The sequence below is a fragment of the Tachyglossus aculeatus genome, chromosome 4, assembly GCF_015852505.1.
Source record: "Tachyglossus aculeatus isolate mTacAcu1 chromosome 4, mTacAcu1.pri, whole genome shotgun sequence".
Lineage (NCBI taxonomy): Eukaryota > Metazoa > Chordata > Mammalia > Monotremata > Tachyglossidae > Tachyglossus > Tachyglossus aculeatus.
In genome coordinates, this window is record NC_052069.1 from 79,792,637 (window position 1) to 79,810,706 (window position 18,070).

General features: G+C 37.5%; 1 protein-coding gene across 45 annotated transcripts in view; it reads right to left on the reverse strand.

The window, feature by feature from the left end:
* Positions 1-18,070, reverse strand: part of RIMS2 (regulating synaptic membrane exocytosis 2) — a 748,658-nt gene that overhangs the window by 283,425 nt on the left and 447,163 nt on the right. For 30 of the 45 annotated variants that reach the window (XM_038744900.1, XM_038744915.1, XM_038744888.1 and 27 more), the window contains 2 exons: positions 13,101-13,272; positions 12,008-12,161 (listed from right to left, as the gene is read on the reverse strand). In XM_038744900.1, the coding sequence (XP_038600828.1) occupies positions 12,008-12,161; positions 13,101-13,272 (326 nt within the window). Of the gene's footprint in view, positions 1-2,134; positions 2,162-12,007; positions 12,162-13,100; positions 13,273-18,070 lie in introns of all 45 variants that reach the window. The other 15 variants (XM_038744871.1, XM_038744874.1, XM_038744882.1 and 12 more) reach the window with 1 other exon arrangement.

Below are 18,070 nucleotides of genomic sequence, written 5' to 3' on the forward strand. Positions count from 1 at the left end.
TGTGTGGGAATTGCTTTTTAAACCACTCTCTTCAGAATAACGAATAACAGAGTTATAGAAAGGGGCAGAAACACCTATAATGTAAACATTTTCCCCAATCATATATATATATATATATAGAACAGAAAATATAGTGATAATACTACATAATTCATTTCCATCTATAACCCTGTTTTTCAAACAACCCCATCACTGCAAAAACAAACCTCAGTAAAGAAATTCACAGGTTTGGAACAAGTCTATAAACCAAAATGAAATTTATGCCACACAGAGTGGAACTGGATCTTCTGAAGACCTGAGGAGTCACAAAGCAGAGCTCCTCTTCTATTAAGGGATTAAAAGGAACTGAAAATTCTGGAAGAAATGACCACTGACTACCTTTGGAGGAACAGGGTAATGTCTTGATGCCTTGCTCGTAGATTTACTATTTCTACTCTTATCTGTACTCTAAAACACATATAAATACCAATGAGGGATGATGACCACGATAGAAAGCAGTTCTTTCCCTTCTATATGTTCAACAGCTTTATTGTTTTCCTGCTATACTAAAAATGCCTACCTCAGGCATGTTATGCTGTTCAATCTTACACTAATTATATGAAAATTTCTCAATTATATTACTAAGGGAAATCATTACTGATGGAATCTATAGATGTGTGTTTATCAATTGATTTCTTCATAGCAAAACTTAACTGAGGAAGTCTTGGGTAATGGGCACTTTTCACTGCATAATATTTTTTCAGGCATATATTTTGTGGCCAAATGCAATAATAATTTATTATCCTATCAACAAACTTTAGTTGTCTGGTTCTGTACTTCAAGAAAACCACTTGCCAAAACAGTATACCTTCTTCACTATTTACTGTCAATGGAGAGCTAAGCAAGGAGGAAAAGGATTTTTCCTTTTCAAGTCACACAGACCTAGTTAAGGATGACATTTTGATTGAACCTTAATTTGCATAGAATAAATTCACTGATGGGGAGTGAATAAATGTATGCAATCACCATGTGCATAATTTCTTTGGAGTCGATAGCTAAAACAAAAATCTTGCTCTACTTCAATAATATTAGAGATTCATTAAGCACAATACACAGTTCAGTCACTCAATAAGATTAAAATAGAAATATTATTGGTAATCATTTAAATTCATTCTTTTAATGGACTATAAATAAAGAAATCTAGAGAGAAAACTGCATGTTGTCTCCTTACTGAAATAAAGCACTCTGATTTGGCATACCAGATAATACAATTTTACTTTTTGCTTATTGGCACATATAAAAATGGACAGAAACAATAGCATGTAAGAATAGAACCTGAAATATTGAGACTGTAAAGCAGAAAAAACAATTCCTGAATAGAAAATCTAAGGTTATCTACAAAAATTGACACAAAAAAATTACACTGTCTTTGCTAGTTTGACTAAATTGTTTTTGTCTATTTTCTCTTGATTGCTTTCTTAGTCATTTTTTTCTGCTAGAATATTACTTTTCTAGATATATGAAATGTAACTAAAAGAAAATCAGGGTCCTAAAGAAGCTGTTATTATTAAAAGTGTTGTTACCTAAACAAATCCCCTAGGAAAAGTTCTACAATTTAGATTCATTTAGAATAGCTTTAAATTAAAATACATGACTTTTACTGTTAATTAAAATTCCACAGTACAGGGAAAAGGAAAGCTAAATCTATTATGTTTCCCCTTGGCAGTAGGTAATTTTAAAAGTAAAATACAATAAGCTTTGCTTCCTTCAACCAGGTTTACTCACCTTGCATTGAATTATTACTAAGCTACCTAAAATAACTTACAAAATGCTAGTTGTCTTCTATTATTGGGCAACTACTTACAGCAATGAAATGTTTTTAAAATAACATTTTTTTCGTTTCATTCAAAAATTTTCCCACAATTAATCATCAGTAGACAAACTGAAAGAGACTGCATGAGAGTTCAGACAAATGACTTTTAGTACAAAGATTTAAGGATGAAAACACTGAGTTAGAGGCAGATAGGGAGGCTGACAAACTCTTAGGAATTTAACATATGCACAATAATCAGAATAAGAACAATTACAGCAGCATCAAATTAAATTGTGCATATGTATACATGCATTGAACACAGGGGGCATGCTAAAAATTTACCTGAATTATATGAATATAAGCCTTTATCTGGAAAACAAATGTTAAAATGAAGTGATATCAGGAAAAAGATACATGAAATCTCTACATGTAACAGGGATGTTGAGAATCTAAAGCTCTATCCCTCTGACGTGGATATTTTACTACATTCAATTTTAGATATAGCTATAAAATGTTTCTTTTAAAACCCAGTATACTGATTTCTTAATGGCTCACATACTTATATGCTCACTGAAGAAATTACTTCCTGGGTATACGTTAGCAATTCATGGAGGTGCAATCATTTCCAGGAAATAGGGGGCACTTAATAAGCCAAAGTAGCAATTTTCTAAATGAAACCCTTCTAGTTTCCAGAAAGAGTCACAACCTCCAGAAGTGCCTAACCTACAAATAGGGACCTGATGTATTAATAAAACATTACCCTAAAAGATTTGAAAAAAAATAATTTCAACCTTCAAATCTTTATTCTTTAAAAATAAAATATCCCCCACTTCCATATTTTTATGATTTTGTCACTGAGCAGTCTGCACCTTCTCTACTTAAGTCTTGAGGGAATTTGTGAAAGTTCAACCTCTGATTGAGCTTGGTTTTTTGATCCATTTTCTAAATTAGGAAATTAAAAAATAATATGTTGGATATTCTCTCCCCTCAGATACACTCCAAATTAATACAGACTATAAGCCCATTAGAAGAAAAACCAAGGAACTGCCCTAAGGAACAATTTAGAACTCCCTAAGTCATTACAATGGGATAATTTCTCAAGTATATTAACAACTAAAACAGACTAGCAATAAAGTTATGGTAATTTTACAATCACTTCAAAAGTTCTTGAGAAGGATTCACTCCAACTGAAGGGCCAGAAAGACAATACATTTTTCTAAATTCAGTTTTCAATTTTAAGCATTTGTGTACCTTCATATGTCAATCTATTAGATTAACTTGGCATTAATTTGACTGATTATTCTTTTCAATTTTAAAAATTAAGCAATAACTTTTTATGTTATAAAAGCCTTCAGATACAAATGTAAACAATGAGACTGGAAGAGTAAGTTACATAAAAGTCAAGCTAAATTTCTAATTTACAATTAAAATTTAAGTTTACACCAGTGTTTCTTGTATAATGTTACTTCTGTCCAAGATTCTGATAATTTTTAAGTTCTTTTTGAACATCCCTGTATCATGTTAAATACCTTTTTTTCCAAAATTAAAGGATTTATTAATTGATCCATGTATACTAGGAAATTTGACATATTCTGATAAACAAGACAAAAACATGCTAACAACATGCCCAAAACCTAGACCCAAGTGCTAAAAAGACAAGTAAAAATTAAAAAAAAAATCTACTTACCTATTATTTTTACTCCCTAAACCTAAATATTATAGTCTTCCACTCCTGAAACAGTTTCCCACATGTAACAGTGAGCGTATGTAACAGAGTGTATTGCTCCATAATAATAATAGTTTAGTGTTTTTTTTATAATCGCACAAAATACTTTTAAGCCATTCTAACTAACCTTCATACATCCCTATGACACAGTAAGTGTTAGCTGAAAAAACTGGGAATCAAAACTTGAGGAGTTGATCACTCAATGGCAATTTGTACCTTGACAAAGTGAAAATTCTTTTGCATATGTTACTTTTTACACAATTACACTGGCAATTTTGAAAATTATCTGTTGTCCAAGAAAACTTCCATAGGAGAGACAAAAAAAACTGTTAGGCAGGATATAGGCAGAAAGATCCTGGGTTAATTCTCTCCTTCCACTGCTGATGCCAAAAAGAAGGAAGATTCTGGAAAAATGAACTATTCAGTGTTTCACAGTATCCTGGTTTTCATTTGCCATAATCATAAAATAGAGTTCAGTGGTCTAAAAAAATGGCCATAGAGGGTTTTGTTTTTTTTTTTAAATCCTTCATCTTTGAAGTGAATAGGTTACCTGACTACTGGAACAGAATTCAAATATTCTAGCTACTAACCTTCAAACCATATTGTTTCACAAACTGAAAAGACTTTGTTGTAATGGAAAGGAAATATGATTGCCACCACTCTCAGCAATCAGCTAGTGAAACATGATCAAGGTGACAAAAATACTTAACTACAATAATAAGAGATAGGTGATCAAAATTACATATACCAAAAGTCAATCAATCAATGGTATTTATTGAGTTCTTACTATGTACAGAGCACTGTACTAGCTTTGAAGAGACAATCTCAATCCTTTATCAATCTCAATTTTCCCAATTTTGGTGGTTCTGCCACTAAATATAAAGGACTGTCTTATTTGTTCTACATTCATTCATTCAGTATTTATTACTATGTGCAAAGCACTTTACTAAGCACTTGGAAGAGTACAATATAAAAGACACATGCTTGCGCACAACGAGCTAACAGCTTAGTGGGGGAGACAAACATTAATATAAATGGATAGTTAAATAAATAAATTACAAATATACACATATGTGTTATGTGGATGGAAGGGAGGATGAATGAAGGAGCAAGTAAGAGCTGCGCAGAAGGGACTTGAGGAGGGCTCAAGTCAGGGAAGGCTTCCTGGAGGAGATGTGCTTTCAATAAGTTTTTGAAGTGGGGAAGAGCAATTGTCTGTCTGACACGAGGAGGGAAGGTGTTCCAGGCCAGTGGTAGGACATGGGCAAGATGTCAGCAGTGAGATAGATGAGCTTGAGGTACAGTGAGAAGGTTAGCATTTGAGTAACGAAGTGCGTGGGCTGGGCTATAGTAGAAGAGTGGTGAGGTGAGGTAGGAACATGATTTGGAACATGCTTACCAGGGATGGTGACAGGAAGGGAAATACTTAATGGGAAAGAAGAAAGATGAGAGAAAGCCACATTTGCCCAGATTGCACCAGTCACCATGGGCACTAAATCCCACATACGGTCAGGTATTCTAGGCTCCAGGCCCCAAAATAGAGCAATACCAGAATGGGTCATTGATCTCCCTGCTTTCTCTACTGCCTGATCTGAATTCCAACCCTTGGTAGAAACCAGATAGCTGTAGCTAGAGGAATTTGGCCAGGGAATATGTCTGTTTATTGTTATATGGTACTCTCCCAATGCTTAGTATAGTACCCTGCACACAGTAAGTGCTAAATACAATTGAATGAATGAATGAACCTGCCTCTGTCTGATGCTAGATTGGAGATATTCAGTCCCTGTCCCTTTGCCAACCTTGTACCACTAATACACACAGCCCTGATTCACCTTCACAGTACACTTCCTGTGCTCCTGTACATGAGTTATGGAGAATGCTAATAAAAAACTAGCAGGCTCATTTCATCCACCTCAAGTTCAATCACATTAATCCACAATTTTATCCTATCCCAATCTTGATTACTGCATCAGCCTCCTTGCTCACCTCCCTGTCTCCCATAACTCCCCACTCCAGTTCATACTTGACATTGCTGCTTGGACCATTTTTCTTAAAAATTCAGTCCTTGTTTCCCTTCTCACCTAGTACCTCCATTGTTGCCCATCCACCTCCACATCAAACAAAAACTCCTTACCATTAATTTTAAAACACTCAATTCCCTTGCCCCCTTCTATTTTTCCTGACTGGTCTCCTATTACAACCCAGCATACTCACTTCACTCTTATAACGCCAACCTACTCACTGTACCTCAAGTTAAACTATCTCACTATCAACCCTTTGCCCTCTCTCTTGCCTCTGGTCTAGAACTTTCTCCCCCTTCAAATACAACATACCATTAATCTTTTCATCTTCAAATCCTTATTCAAATCATATCTACTCCAAGAGTCCTTCCCCGACTAAGCCCTCATTTCCCCTATTTCTTCTTCCTTCTTTGTGGCCCTTGCACTTGGAATTGTATCCTTTATTCACTCCACCCCGTAACCCACAGTACTTATACACTTACCCATAAAATAAATGTTAATGTCTGCCTTCCCATCCAGACTATAAACTTCTTGGTGGCAGAGAACATGCCTACCAACTCTGTTATACTGAAGTTTCTGAAGTACTTAGTCTGCACACAGTACGTGTTCAGTAAATGTGACTGATTATTGAATAATGTATGGGCAATGGTGAATAGTTCAAGGTAGCAGATTAATTTTTACATCTTTGTGTGTCAAGATGTATAAATAGGTCTGCATATAGCTAAGGTTCTGTCTATACCTTCTTATCCTGCTTAATGTATACTCTTCCCTTTTCCCTGTCCACTTTATCTTTAATGCATTCATTCAATCGTATTCATTGAGCACTTACTATATGCTCAACTGTACTAATCACTTGGGAGAGTACAATACAACAATAAACAGGCACATTCCCTGCCCACAGTGAGTTTACAGTCTAGAGAGGGAGAGACAGACAGTAATATAAATAAATAAATTACAGATGTTACATAAGTACTGTTGGGCTTGGAGGGGGGAATGAACAGAGGGAGGATGGAAGGGGAAAAAGAAGCAAAAAGGTTAAAATATATGAACAGTAATGAAGATGTCGCCTCCTGTCAAACAGAGAACAAACCTCAGAGAAGCAGCAGGGCCTAGTGAATAGAGCATGGGTCTGGGAGTCAGAAGGACCTGGGTTCTAATCCTGCCTCTCATTGGTCTTCTGTGTGTACTTGGGCAATTCACTTCATTTCTCAAATAACTGTGGTATTTGTTAAGCACTATGTGCCAAGCACTGTTCTAAGCAGTGGGGTAGATTCCAGGAAATCAGGTTGGACATAGTCCCTGTCCCACATGGGGCTCAGAGTCTTGATCCCTATTTTACAGATGAAGTAAGGCACAGAGAAGTGAAGTGACTTGCTCAAGGTCACACAGCAGACATGTGGCAAAGCCAGAATTAGAACCCAGGTCCTCTGACTCCTAAGCCCATGCTCTTTCCATTAGACCACACTGCTTCTCTATGCCTCAGTTACCTCAGCTGTAAAATGGGGACATGGACTGTGCCCAACCTGATTAACTTTTTAATGGATTTGTTAAATACTTACTGTTTGCCAGGAACTATACTAACCACTGGGGTAGATAAAAGATCATCGGGTTGGACACAGTCCCTTTCCCACATGGGGTTCATAGTCTTGATCCCCATTTTACAGGTGAGTTAAGTGAGGCACAGGGAAGTTAAGTTACTTGCCCAAGGTCACACAGCAGACAAGTGGTCTCCTTTTGTTCCTTCCATTCTGTTTCCCTCTTCTATTTTTTTCTTTCTCACTCCCTCTTATTCATTACACCTCTGGACTCCCCATCTTGGTATAATTCCTGCCTTCTAAGAACCATCTTGACTCCTTGCCCTGCCTCCTGTTTCACTCTAAACTCCCCCAAATTTGGAAAGGCTGTACCCATCCTAGAGTGCCAAGCTATTCTTAACCAGAAGTAGCAACAATATTTGTACTAAGTCAACAAACTTGACCACACACTCCATGTCTCAAGTCCATGGCTGGCATAACTTGGATTCTTCTCTCTCTTTCATCCTGCCAGGCTTTCCTCAAAATACCTGCAGAATCCCTTCCCTCCCCAGACAGACAGATGCCCACTTCACTCATCAGGGCATGTGCCATATTCTGGCGTAACTATTCCATCAGTCTGCTAACTCTATTCTCTGCCTCCATCTCTTCCCCACTCTGGTCCATTCTTCACTGTACTGCCAGGATTACTTTTATGAAACATTATTTTGTGCACATCTCTCCTCTTCTCAACAGTTATCTAGTCTTCTTTGTTTCAAGTAAAAAAGCCTTCCCAGACTAGGCCCTCATTTCCCCTTAATAATAATTGTGGTATTTGCTAAACTCTTAATATGTGTCAGGAACTCTGTTACTATAGGAAACTAGTTAAGATCCTGTATATATGCCTATAAAATGGGGTTTAAGAAATATGAAAGAATATTACTTTGTATATATCACTTTAATTTTGAAATGATTAAATATTTTAGGAGGAAAAATCTAATATTAAGTGACATAAGAGTACTTAAAATACAGATGTTCCAGTATTGTCCTGTGGTCTTACTTTAAAAGACTAAGGTGGCAAGTAGCATATAAAACAGTCCTTAAAATTTAAAAAATGAGCTTTATTCTTCCAGTGACTATGTTTCCCCTATTGAAAGTTAAACTCGTTGCACAACGCTAGGGAATCATTATATGCATTGCCTTCTCTACGCACACAGGTGAAAAGTACTTTATACTCCCTCTGTCTTCTGAAAGAGTTAATAATATTCCCACCTTGATTAGGGAGTAAACTTTAGGATTGATAAAATTGGGTTTAAACAATTTTTACCATCTTAATATGTCTTTCCCCCAGGAGTGAAATAGACAGTGAAATAAATAAAACCAGCCTTTATTCCTCAGGGAAGTGACTATGTCTATGCAGCTATATAGATCACAAAGAAAAACTATAAAATTTTTATCAAACTGTGAACACGAAATCAGGTTTTCATATTATAGTGTTGATTAGACTGAAAAGAATGATGTGAAAAAAATCACTTGATAAAGTATCCATCATGAATTTCATGCAGCAAATGGGTATAGAAATTGGAATTGGAATAATTGGATAATTGGAATAATTGGATAATGTGCTGATAAAAATACAATCCTAAGAGACTCTCTGAGGAGTCTGAAGCATTAAGGAGAAACCAAAAAATATCACCAGAGATTCATTCTCAAATGATTCATATCATCACCTTGCCAATTCGGAATTGTGCAGAAAATGAAAACCTACCCGAATTTTCTCAGCATTTAAATCGCTCCAAGATGCTAAGTAATGACTTTCTAAAATATAAGTACTTAGAAAAGGCTCTTCTGAGATCTTCAAGGGTTGTTCTGAGACAGAAAGCCTGTCACTGACCCAGACATTCCACCAAGGCCTGGATAACTCGAACCATATCTACGGAAATTACCTAAAAATCCAGAATCTTTTAGTAGGAGAACCATAATATTTAAAGGTAAACTAGGTCCTAGAGCTTGAAAAACCTCAACTGACCTCAGGGGCAGGCTAATCAACCTGTCTGCTTTGTATTCTGCTTATGAGCATAATTTTTGTCTTGCTGGAAAAAAGTTCAATCTGCTTCAGTGTCAATGTTAAGAAACCATTTTGGGATATGTCACAGTGTGTTACTGTTACTGCTCATTTTTTTTTTAAGAATTAGTGCCCATGAATCTGAAAATAAAAGAAAAGTTGTGGGAAGGGAGAGTTTGGAATGACTGCTGAAATTACAATGGTGGGGTTAAAGTAACAAATCCATGTAAGATAAGGCAATGAAAGACTAGAAGAAATAACAAAAGGAATGGGCATTACAGAAGTGGTGGAAGTGGGGAATTTGAAATGAAGAGGCAGGAAAAAACAGTAATGGCTTTGATGACAAAGAATAAACTTCCCTGAAAATTAGTTTGAAATTTTAGACTATTTAAGCAAAGTGAAGGAAGTCAAAAAAGAATGAATATAAAAAGAGTTAATGAAGATGAGATATTTTCAAAGGCAGCTTCTCATGTTGCAGGAAGCTGATGGATGGTGAAATGCCATGAAGTTCCTCACTGATGAATCAAAGATTTTTTCTAAAGATGGGAGAATCTTCACCACCTAAAACATCACCTCAATGAGGAGTCATTTTAGTGACTGAAAACAATTAATCCCAATTCAGAGATTCAAAAATATTGTGCCATCTGATCTCAAAATTTTTCACCAGCCCTTCCCACACTTACCAGTGTCATAATGATGCTACCTCTAATGGCAGTGAGCAATGGTGGCCTGAAGAAATCCAATAGTAGGGCTGTGGATGCTTGCAATTGTTATTTTAATTCTTACTAGCCCACAAGCTAATTTCTTTCAGGTCTCTGGGTCTGAGGGCCCATTAATTTGCATGGCTGTGTTATTTACTATATGGAGCATTCGCACATTTGTCACATGCAGGAGCACTGATATAAGAGGAAGCTAGCTATTTCACATACTTACTTTGATCAACTCCTTTGTTTGGGAACCCATTCAAAGCTTACAATGTAAGTTGGTTGGGCTCCCATCTCAAAAAGAAGAGATTTTTCTATTGAAGTTAACCATAAAACAGATGAGTTTTTTAAAGCGAATTTACAATATCTTCTTTTATGTAAAAATCACAACTCATTCATGAGCATATTAATGAAGCACAGGTTGGAATTTTGTGAAATTGAAAAATATGGATAAGGAACAAAAAAAGCCATTTTAATCATAGAATTAATGTAGTATGGCCAGACATCTCTCACAAATTCAGGATTTCATACTGTATTAAATATTTATCCCCTGAGGTGAGTTTAATGATTGTTTCTACTGAAATAAAACCAAGAGCCACTTGTTTGGAACTCTTGTGCCACTGTGTGAACAGTCAGTCAGATGTTCAAGATGATGGCATTTCCTCCTGTTATGTAGAACATAATGGGGAGAGAGGGGGAGAAAGAGAGAGAGAACTCTCCTTTCCATGAGCATTATATGGAAGCTGGTAAAGAATCTGCATGTACACAATTCCAATAACCATTTCTGAGTTGGCAGCCTTCTTTCACTGCCTTTAGCTATGTCAACCTAATGCTTCCTCTATCCCCCAGGCAAACCCACAAAATGGCCTATAAAGTAAGAAGAGGCCATCCCTGTTGTTTTTTCCAGTAAAAACACATGGATAATTTTAGAATTTTGAGGCTGCATTATTTGGATGGTAAAAATAAAATCTCTAAAGGTAACTTAGAAAGAATGGCTAAGCACTTAGTACAGTGCTTTGTACACAGTAAGAGCTCAAATCCAACTGAATGGTACAAATAGAACATGGAAGAATAAATGATCAAATAACACTTAGTACAGTGCTTTGCACTCAGTAGGCACTCAAATCCGATTGAATGGTACAAATAGAACATGGAAGAATAAATGGTCAATATGCTACTAGCTCAGATTTGGCACCACTGGCTTTTTACATTGCCAATGGAGTCATCAGTGGTATTAATTGAGCGCTTACTGCATGCACAGCACTGTGCTAAATGCTGAGTCAAAAGTGCTAACCAGAAGCTAGTCAACTGATTAAATTAACTATATTATATAAACATGCACACTTAGCATGAACATTTTTACTCTGGTTGTTATTAGGCCTCATCACATATATCTGGGTGTGGAAAAAAAGAAGGTGATGCAGGAGAACAGTTTGATCTCTAAGGATGGAATGGATTACAGTTCTCTCCCTCCATTCCCCAACCCAGGAGGTTAGCCAAGGAGGCTTAGGGATAAGAAAGACAATATCCTGATCAGAGCATCCAACCCTAGTCTAGTACTTCTATTCCATAGGTTTGGAGTAATCCTGAAGGGAAACCCTTAGGTAAGCTAAAATGTGGCATTCCCTCAGCACAAACCAAAGATTTTTGGGGAGGAATTTCCCCCATGGTGTAGAGAAGTGTGGAAAACCATTCCTATGAAGCAAAGATGACTACTTTTCCCTCCTTTTTCTCCTCCCTTCCCAAAATTCAAAGAGGAAGCAGGAAATCCTTTTTCATCAATTTTCCAAGCATATCCTTGCTGGGGACATGAGTCAGGAAGGTAAAAGCTCCATATCCACTCAGATAATCCTTGAAAATATCCAGAACTGTGACTGCCAGGAGTCAACAGAATACCTTTCTCTACTTAAAATATTATTACTGTGCTTCATTTTGGGTTTTACAGTTAAAATACAACCATAAAACACTTACATGTTGTGAGAAAGAATGCATGCTTCATGCACTACCCAATTATAGCATTTTAAGCAAATTAAAAGTCCCAATGGCAATTGGAAAAAGACTATTAAATTATGTAACCATTATAAATTTGGCAATTTATAATTTTATAAAGAGATTGCAAATTTTATTAAAAATTAAACACTGAGAAGCTTTCTTGTGAGACGATAGAATAAAAACACCAAGAACCTACTCTGTAACCTCCTCGAAGGGCTCTCCCCATGTAGCTGTCGGCGGGACAAGTACGGCGAAGGATGAGGAAGTGGTAATGATGAGACATCGTGTGTCTGAAGTTTGTACCAATGAGCTTCGTCATCTAAGAGCGCAGTCTCTAATTCAATTAGAATCTACAATGGCAACATGCCTCGGTGTTACAAAAAGCAGAAATTTTACAGCAATGCAAATATCACAGAACATCTCTCGGTAACAATCATTGGTTTAAGAAAAAAAATCGCATTTCTTCTAGGAATTCTATGCAGATAAAAAGGTCATGTAGAGAACACAGTATCTGAATGACTGAGTACTGAAATTGAAAAACAACATCTATATTTTGCCAGCAGGTTTAAGCACCTCAGCAGAGTAGTTGGGGGCATTGGCTAGGGCAATAGCCTAGAGAGATTGTAAGTTTGCATTCCCCAGAATTTGCTCCCAGTGATACTAGGGAAAGGAGAACAGCCAGCAACTGAAATGAGTGCTAAACAAAGTACTATTACAGGAAAGTGTCCACAAGGTAATAAAATAATACTATAGAAATGAAATAAAGCTCCTGCAGAGAAATAAGTGAAAATGATTCAATCAGTTGAGTTGGAGAATGGCCTGCCCCAAACTGAATGTGGTGCAAATATACTATTTTTCCCCCTCATTGATTTTCATAGCATTAAGCCAGGTTCCTTGGAGGTCACTTCATGTGTTCTCTATTACTAATTTTGGACACCTTCCACTACTTCATCCATAGCTATGGAATCGCTTCTGACGGTTTAGTTTGGGGAATTAAGAATATAGTTGCTTGCATATTCCTACAGTCCTTAGAACCCTGCTGCTAGGTAATAATAACAATAATGATAATAATAATTGTGGTATTTGTTATGCTCTTACTGTGTGCCAGTCACTGTTTTCAGTGCTGGGGTGGATACAAGCAAAATTGGGTTGCTTTGTTTGTATCTTGTTCCTTTGAAAGCAATGTTATAGTCAGTTATTAAGGTAATCTGAAGGGTGTGAGCCATGCCGGAGGTTCTATTTTAACGTGTTAGTAACGATAGGTTAAGTGCTAAAATGATTACAGGTACCTCTCCTAAAAATTCACTTTCTTCCTCTCGAACTCGAGCTTGATCCCAAAGGGTAATCTCCAACATCCGCTCTCGAAATTCTCTCCGATGAACCGGAGAATAAATGAAGGTTTGATTCCACTTGGGTTCCAATGTTTTCTTTACTGTTTTTGTCCTTCTTTTGTTTTTATCACTGCAAAGGAATCATTAAAAATGCAGAGAATCTCTAAATGGTTGAATTATTTTGTGTTAAATATTCACAGCATGCAAATATTTTCCAGATAGCAAGTCTTGTTGATGGTTTCATCTTTCAAATTTAGCATTAATTGACTGATTTGATGCAAAATATTACGTAAAAATTAATGGGTTTTCCCACCACTTATTTGTATAACTGTGCAATAGCAATTACTCATAAAACCTAATAATCCCAACCTTTTTGTTCATCAATCTTATTTTGAGACCTTAACCCTTTTCAGAAGCAAAATATAAATTCTATCACAAATGATATAATAGTTTCAGTGAAGTTGCTAAATACTAAAATGAAACATGCTATGAAATAAATTTCAATTGTTATCTAATAGTTATTTCTATACCTAAAGCTTAACTGATTTTAAGTTTAAAATATGTTATCACTCCACTGAAAGTTTAGCTCAGACTGTTTACTCTAAACATTTGTGTTGATTACACAGTTGGTTCTGCTCCACCACGTTTTCATTACTTGATTTGGATATGACACAACTGAAGAATTAGGGAATGTTACTTCCATGCCACAGGTCTATCCCAGTATAAAGCATTCCACAAGTTACACAGGCAGTTTGGTATATGACAATCTGTTGTGTTTATATCAAGGTCTAAGGTTTATGTGTGTCCCAGCTTTTGCCTTAGCCTTACTCTCTTGCTCTGCACTTTGTGTGTTCTTTAACTTTTGCAACACTGCACTATTTGATACTGTGAGTGGCAAGGGGAATGCTATACATAATAACAAAATCTGGATCATAAAACATCAATCATGGTGGTATCTTGGAGCCATCTTCTCCTAACCCACTGAATCAGTGGTCAACGAAATACAATTTTCCCCATAAAAATGAGATTCTTCAAGAATATAATTACGGTCTTATGGCAGAAATAACTGCATTAAATTTATCAGCTTATTTTTCAAGATATTTATTGCTTATGTATCTGGTTCCCTCAGTGAGCTTCACCCCTTCCGAGGTTTCCATAATTAACCAATGGCATTTATTGAGCACTTACTATGTGCAGCACCCTGTACTAAACAGTTCAGCTATCACTTCTATGCAAATGACTCACAAATTGATCTCACTAGCCTCATCTTATAATAATAATAATAATTAATAATAGTAATAATGATGGTATTTGTTAAGCACTTACTATGTGCCAAACACTGTTCTAAGTGCTGGGGGAGATACAGGGTCATCAGGTTGTCCCACGTGGGGCTCCCAGTCTTAATCCCCATTTGACAGATGAGGTAACAGGTACAGAGAAGTTAAGCAACTTGCCCAAAGTCATACAGCTGACAAGTGGCGGAGCTGGGATTAGAACCCATGACCTCTGACTCCCAAGCCCGGGCTCTTTTTCATTTTTTTTAATGGTACTTGCTAAGCCCTTACTAAGTCTCTATCACTAGGGTAAGACATAAGTGAACCAGGCTGAATTAATTCCCTATTCCAAATGGGGCTTACAGTCTAAGTAGGAGAGAGAGTGGGTATTCAATCCCCATTTTTTAGTTAAGGAAACTGAGGCACAGAGAAGTTAAGTGACTTGCCTAAGGATACACAGCAGGCAAGCGGAGGAGCCAGAGGAACACTGCTTCCTATTATTGCTAAATACAATAATGGTAACAACACCAAAATTTGCATGCTCTAGTTGACGGCAGATGAACAGGACTCTAAGCCACCTCATCTGCTTTGCAATCTGGTTTTTCCTCTTTCCTCTAAGGATATCTCCAATTGGATGTCCCCCAGCACCTTAAACTCAATATACCTAAAACTGAAGTCCTTATTTCCACTCCTAAACTTCTAAATACACTCCTCTACCTAATTTTCCCATATAAACTGACAATACCACCTTCCTGCCTGTGTCTACAACCTTGATGTAATCTTTGACACTTTGCCCTCTTACAACTCTCACCTTCAGTCTGTTCATCCATCCTTCCTGTTGGCTTTCATCCATCTTCCAGAACTTTTGTATTCTCGACTAAAGCCTTTCCCATCTCTAGCCCATACCTCACTCTGCTGATCCAATCATAATTCTAAAATTATTCTGTATACATGCCTCCCTACTTCTCAAAAACCTTCAATGGTTACTCATTCCTTTCAAGTAAAAATTTCTGACCATTAGCTTAAGAAGCTTGAGAAGCAGTGTGGCTCAGTGGAAAGAGCTCAGGCTTTGGAGTCAGAAGTCATGGGTTCAAATCCCAGCTCCACCACTTGTCAGCTGTGTGACTTTGGGCAAGTCACTTCACTTCCCTGTACCTCAGTTACCTCATCTGTAAAATGGGGATTAAGACTGTGAGCCCCCTGAGGGACAACCTGATCACCTTGTAATCTCCCCAGCGCTTAGAACAGTGCTTTGCACATAGTAAGCGCTTAATAAATATTATTATTATTAGGAAACTCGATCAGCACTCTGTCTCTTTCATTCAATCAACACAGCAATGGTATTTATTGAGTTCCTAAAGAGGGGTTATGCACTGTTTTAAACCCTCAGGCGAGTACAAGAGAGGACACATATTTCCTGACTTCAAGGAACCTGCGATTTAAAAGGGAAAACATACAAAACCTATTTTCAGATAGTAAAAGCTGGAAGAATTGGGACATATTTCTCCTACTGTAACCCAACTCACACTCTTAATTTCTCTCCCACTCCCAGCCCCTTGCTTACTATACCTTCCTGAAATTCCCTTTCCCTTCATTTCCCACAGATCAGTTTACCCCAAAGCCCTTCTGAAATCTCACAACCTCCAGAAAGCTTTCCCTGATTAATTGTTTTTCTCCAAGTTATATTCTCTAAACTGAGACCACAGCACTTTTGTTCCACCTCAGGCACTGAGGTGTAAACATAGGGTATGTATTGAGTTACACATACTATTTAAAGACACCTTCCACCTACCTAGACTTTTTTGTACCTGTCTCATTCATCCAGCACTTAGAACAGTGCTTTGCACATATTAAGTGCTTAATAAATGCCATTATTATTATTATTATCATTATTAAACTGCAAGTTCCTGGAGAGGAGGGGTCATGACTACTAATTCTACTGTATTCTCTCAAGTGCTTATACAGTGCTCTGTAAACAGTAAATAGTAAATTGTAAACAGTTCAATAAATAATGCTGACTGATTTCAAGGAGGAAAAAAAAGAATTTTAGCTCCTAGAAATATTGAATAAATTCCCAGGAAGCAAAAGGGCTGGCTCACTACCTTTTGCAATAGTAAAGGGTGATTCTGGATGGAGGCAAGATGACAGAGGTCTTTTGGTCCCCCAAAGGAGAGTTTAGAACAGTGCTCTGAGAAGTAGTATGGCTTAGTGGAGAGAGCACAGGCCTGTTAGAAGGTTATGGGTTCTAATCCTGGCTCTGCCACATGCCTGCTGTGTGACCTTGGACAAGTCACCTCACTGGGCCTCAGTTGCCTCATCTGTACAATGGGGATTGAGACTGTGAGCCCCAAATGGGACAAGGATTGTGTCCAACCCAGCACTTAGTATAGTGCTTGGCACACAGTAAGCACTTAATTACCACAATTATTATTATTATTACTCAATAAATGCTACAGGTTGCCTGAATGATTGAGTTCGGGGAGGGAGGACAGAGAAAAAAGATCTCTCATCTTCTGGTGGAACTGGGTAAGAGATGTTGGCTTGGTCCATCACTAAGGAACAGGCTCCACATGGTAAGCCTGTCTAACCTAATTAAACTCAAGGCAAAAAGATAGGCCAGAAAAATATGTGGGTTGGTCTTAAATCTCTATTTAAGATACCCTAAAATAATAATAATAATAACAGTAATAATAATAATAATAACAGCATTTGTTAAGCACTTACTATGTGTGAAGCACTGTTCTAAGCGCTGGGTGTGGGGAATACAAGGTAATCAGGTTGTCCCAAGAGGGGCTCACAGCCTTAATCCCCATTTTACAGATGAAGTAACTGAGGCCCAGAGAAGTTAAGTGATTTGCCCAAAGTCACACAGCTGACAAGTCACGGAGGTGGGATTAGAACCCATGACCTTTGGCTCCCAAGCCCGTGCTCTTTCCTTTAAGACTGTGAGCCCACCTTTTAGACTGTGACCCCACTGTTGGGTAGGGACTGTCTCTATGTGTTGCCAATTTGTACTTCCCAAGCGCTTAGTACAGTGCTCTGCACATAGTAAGCGCTCAATAAATGCGATTGATTGATTGATTTCCACTGAGCCACGTTGATTACCCTAGACAGTAAGCTCATTGTGGGCAGGGAACGTATCTGCCAACTCTGTTATATTGTACTCTCCCAAGCGTTTAGCACACTACTCTGTACATGGAAAGCACTCAATAAATATGACAGGCTGACTGACCCTCCTGCATTCTTTTCACTCGAGGGGCCCTTGAGCAAAGTGGCCCCTGCCTCATAAAACGAGTGAGTTTAAGAGAAGGAAGGTCTCCAGAGCTTACATAAACATATGGAGCACAGAAAAGCAATACAGCACACCTAGGCACTACACACACAAGTGGTTCTGGCTGTAAATCAACCAGTCACTGTCCATTTCAATTCTACCTGGAGTCTAATAAGAATCATATTCATTAAGCACTATGTGTCAAGCACTGTTTTAAGCACTGGGGTAGATGCAAGCTAATCAGGTTGGACCCAGTCCCTGTCCCACATGGGGCTCACAGACTTAATCCCCATTTTACCAGTGAGGTAACTGAGGTACAGAGAAGTTAAATGATTTGCCCAAGGACACAGCAGGCAAAGGGGCAGAGCTGGAATCAGAACCTA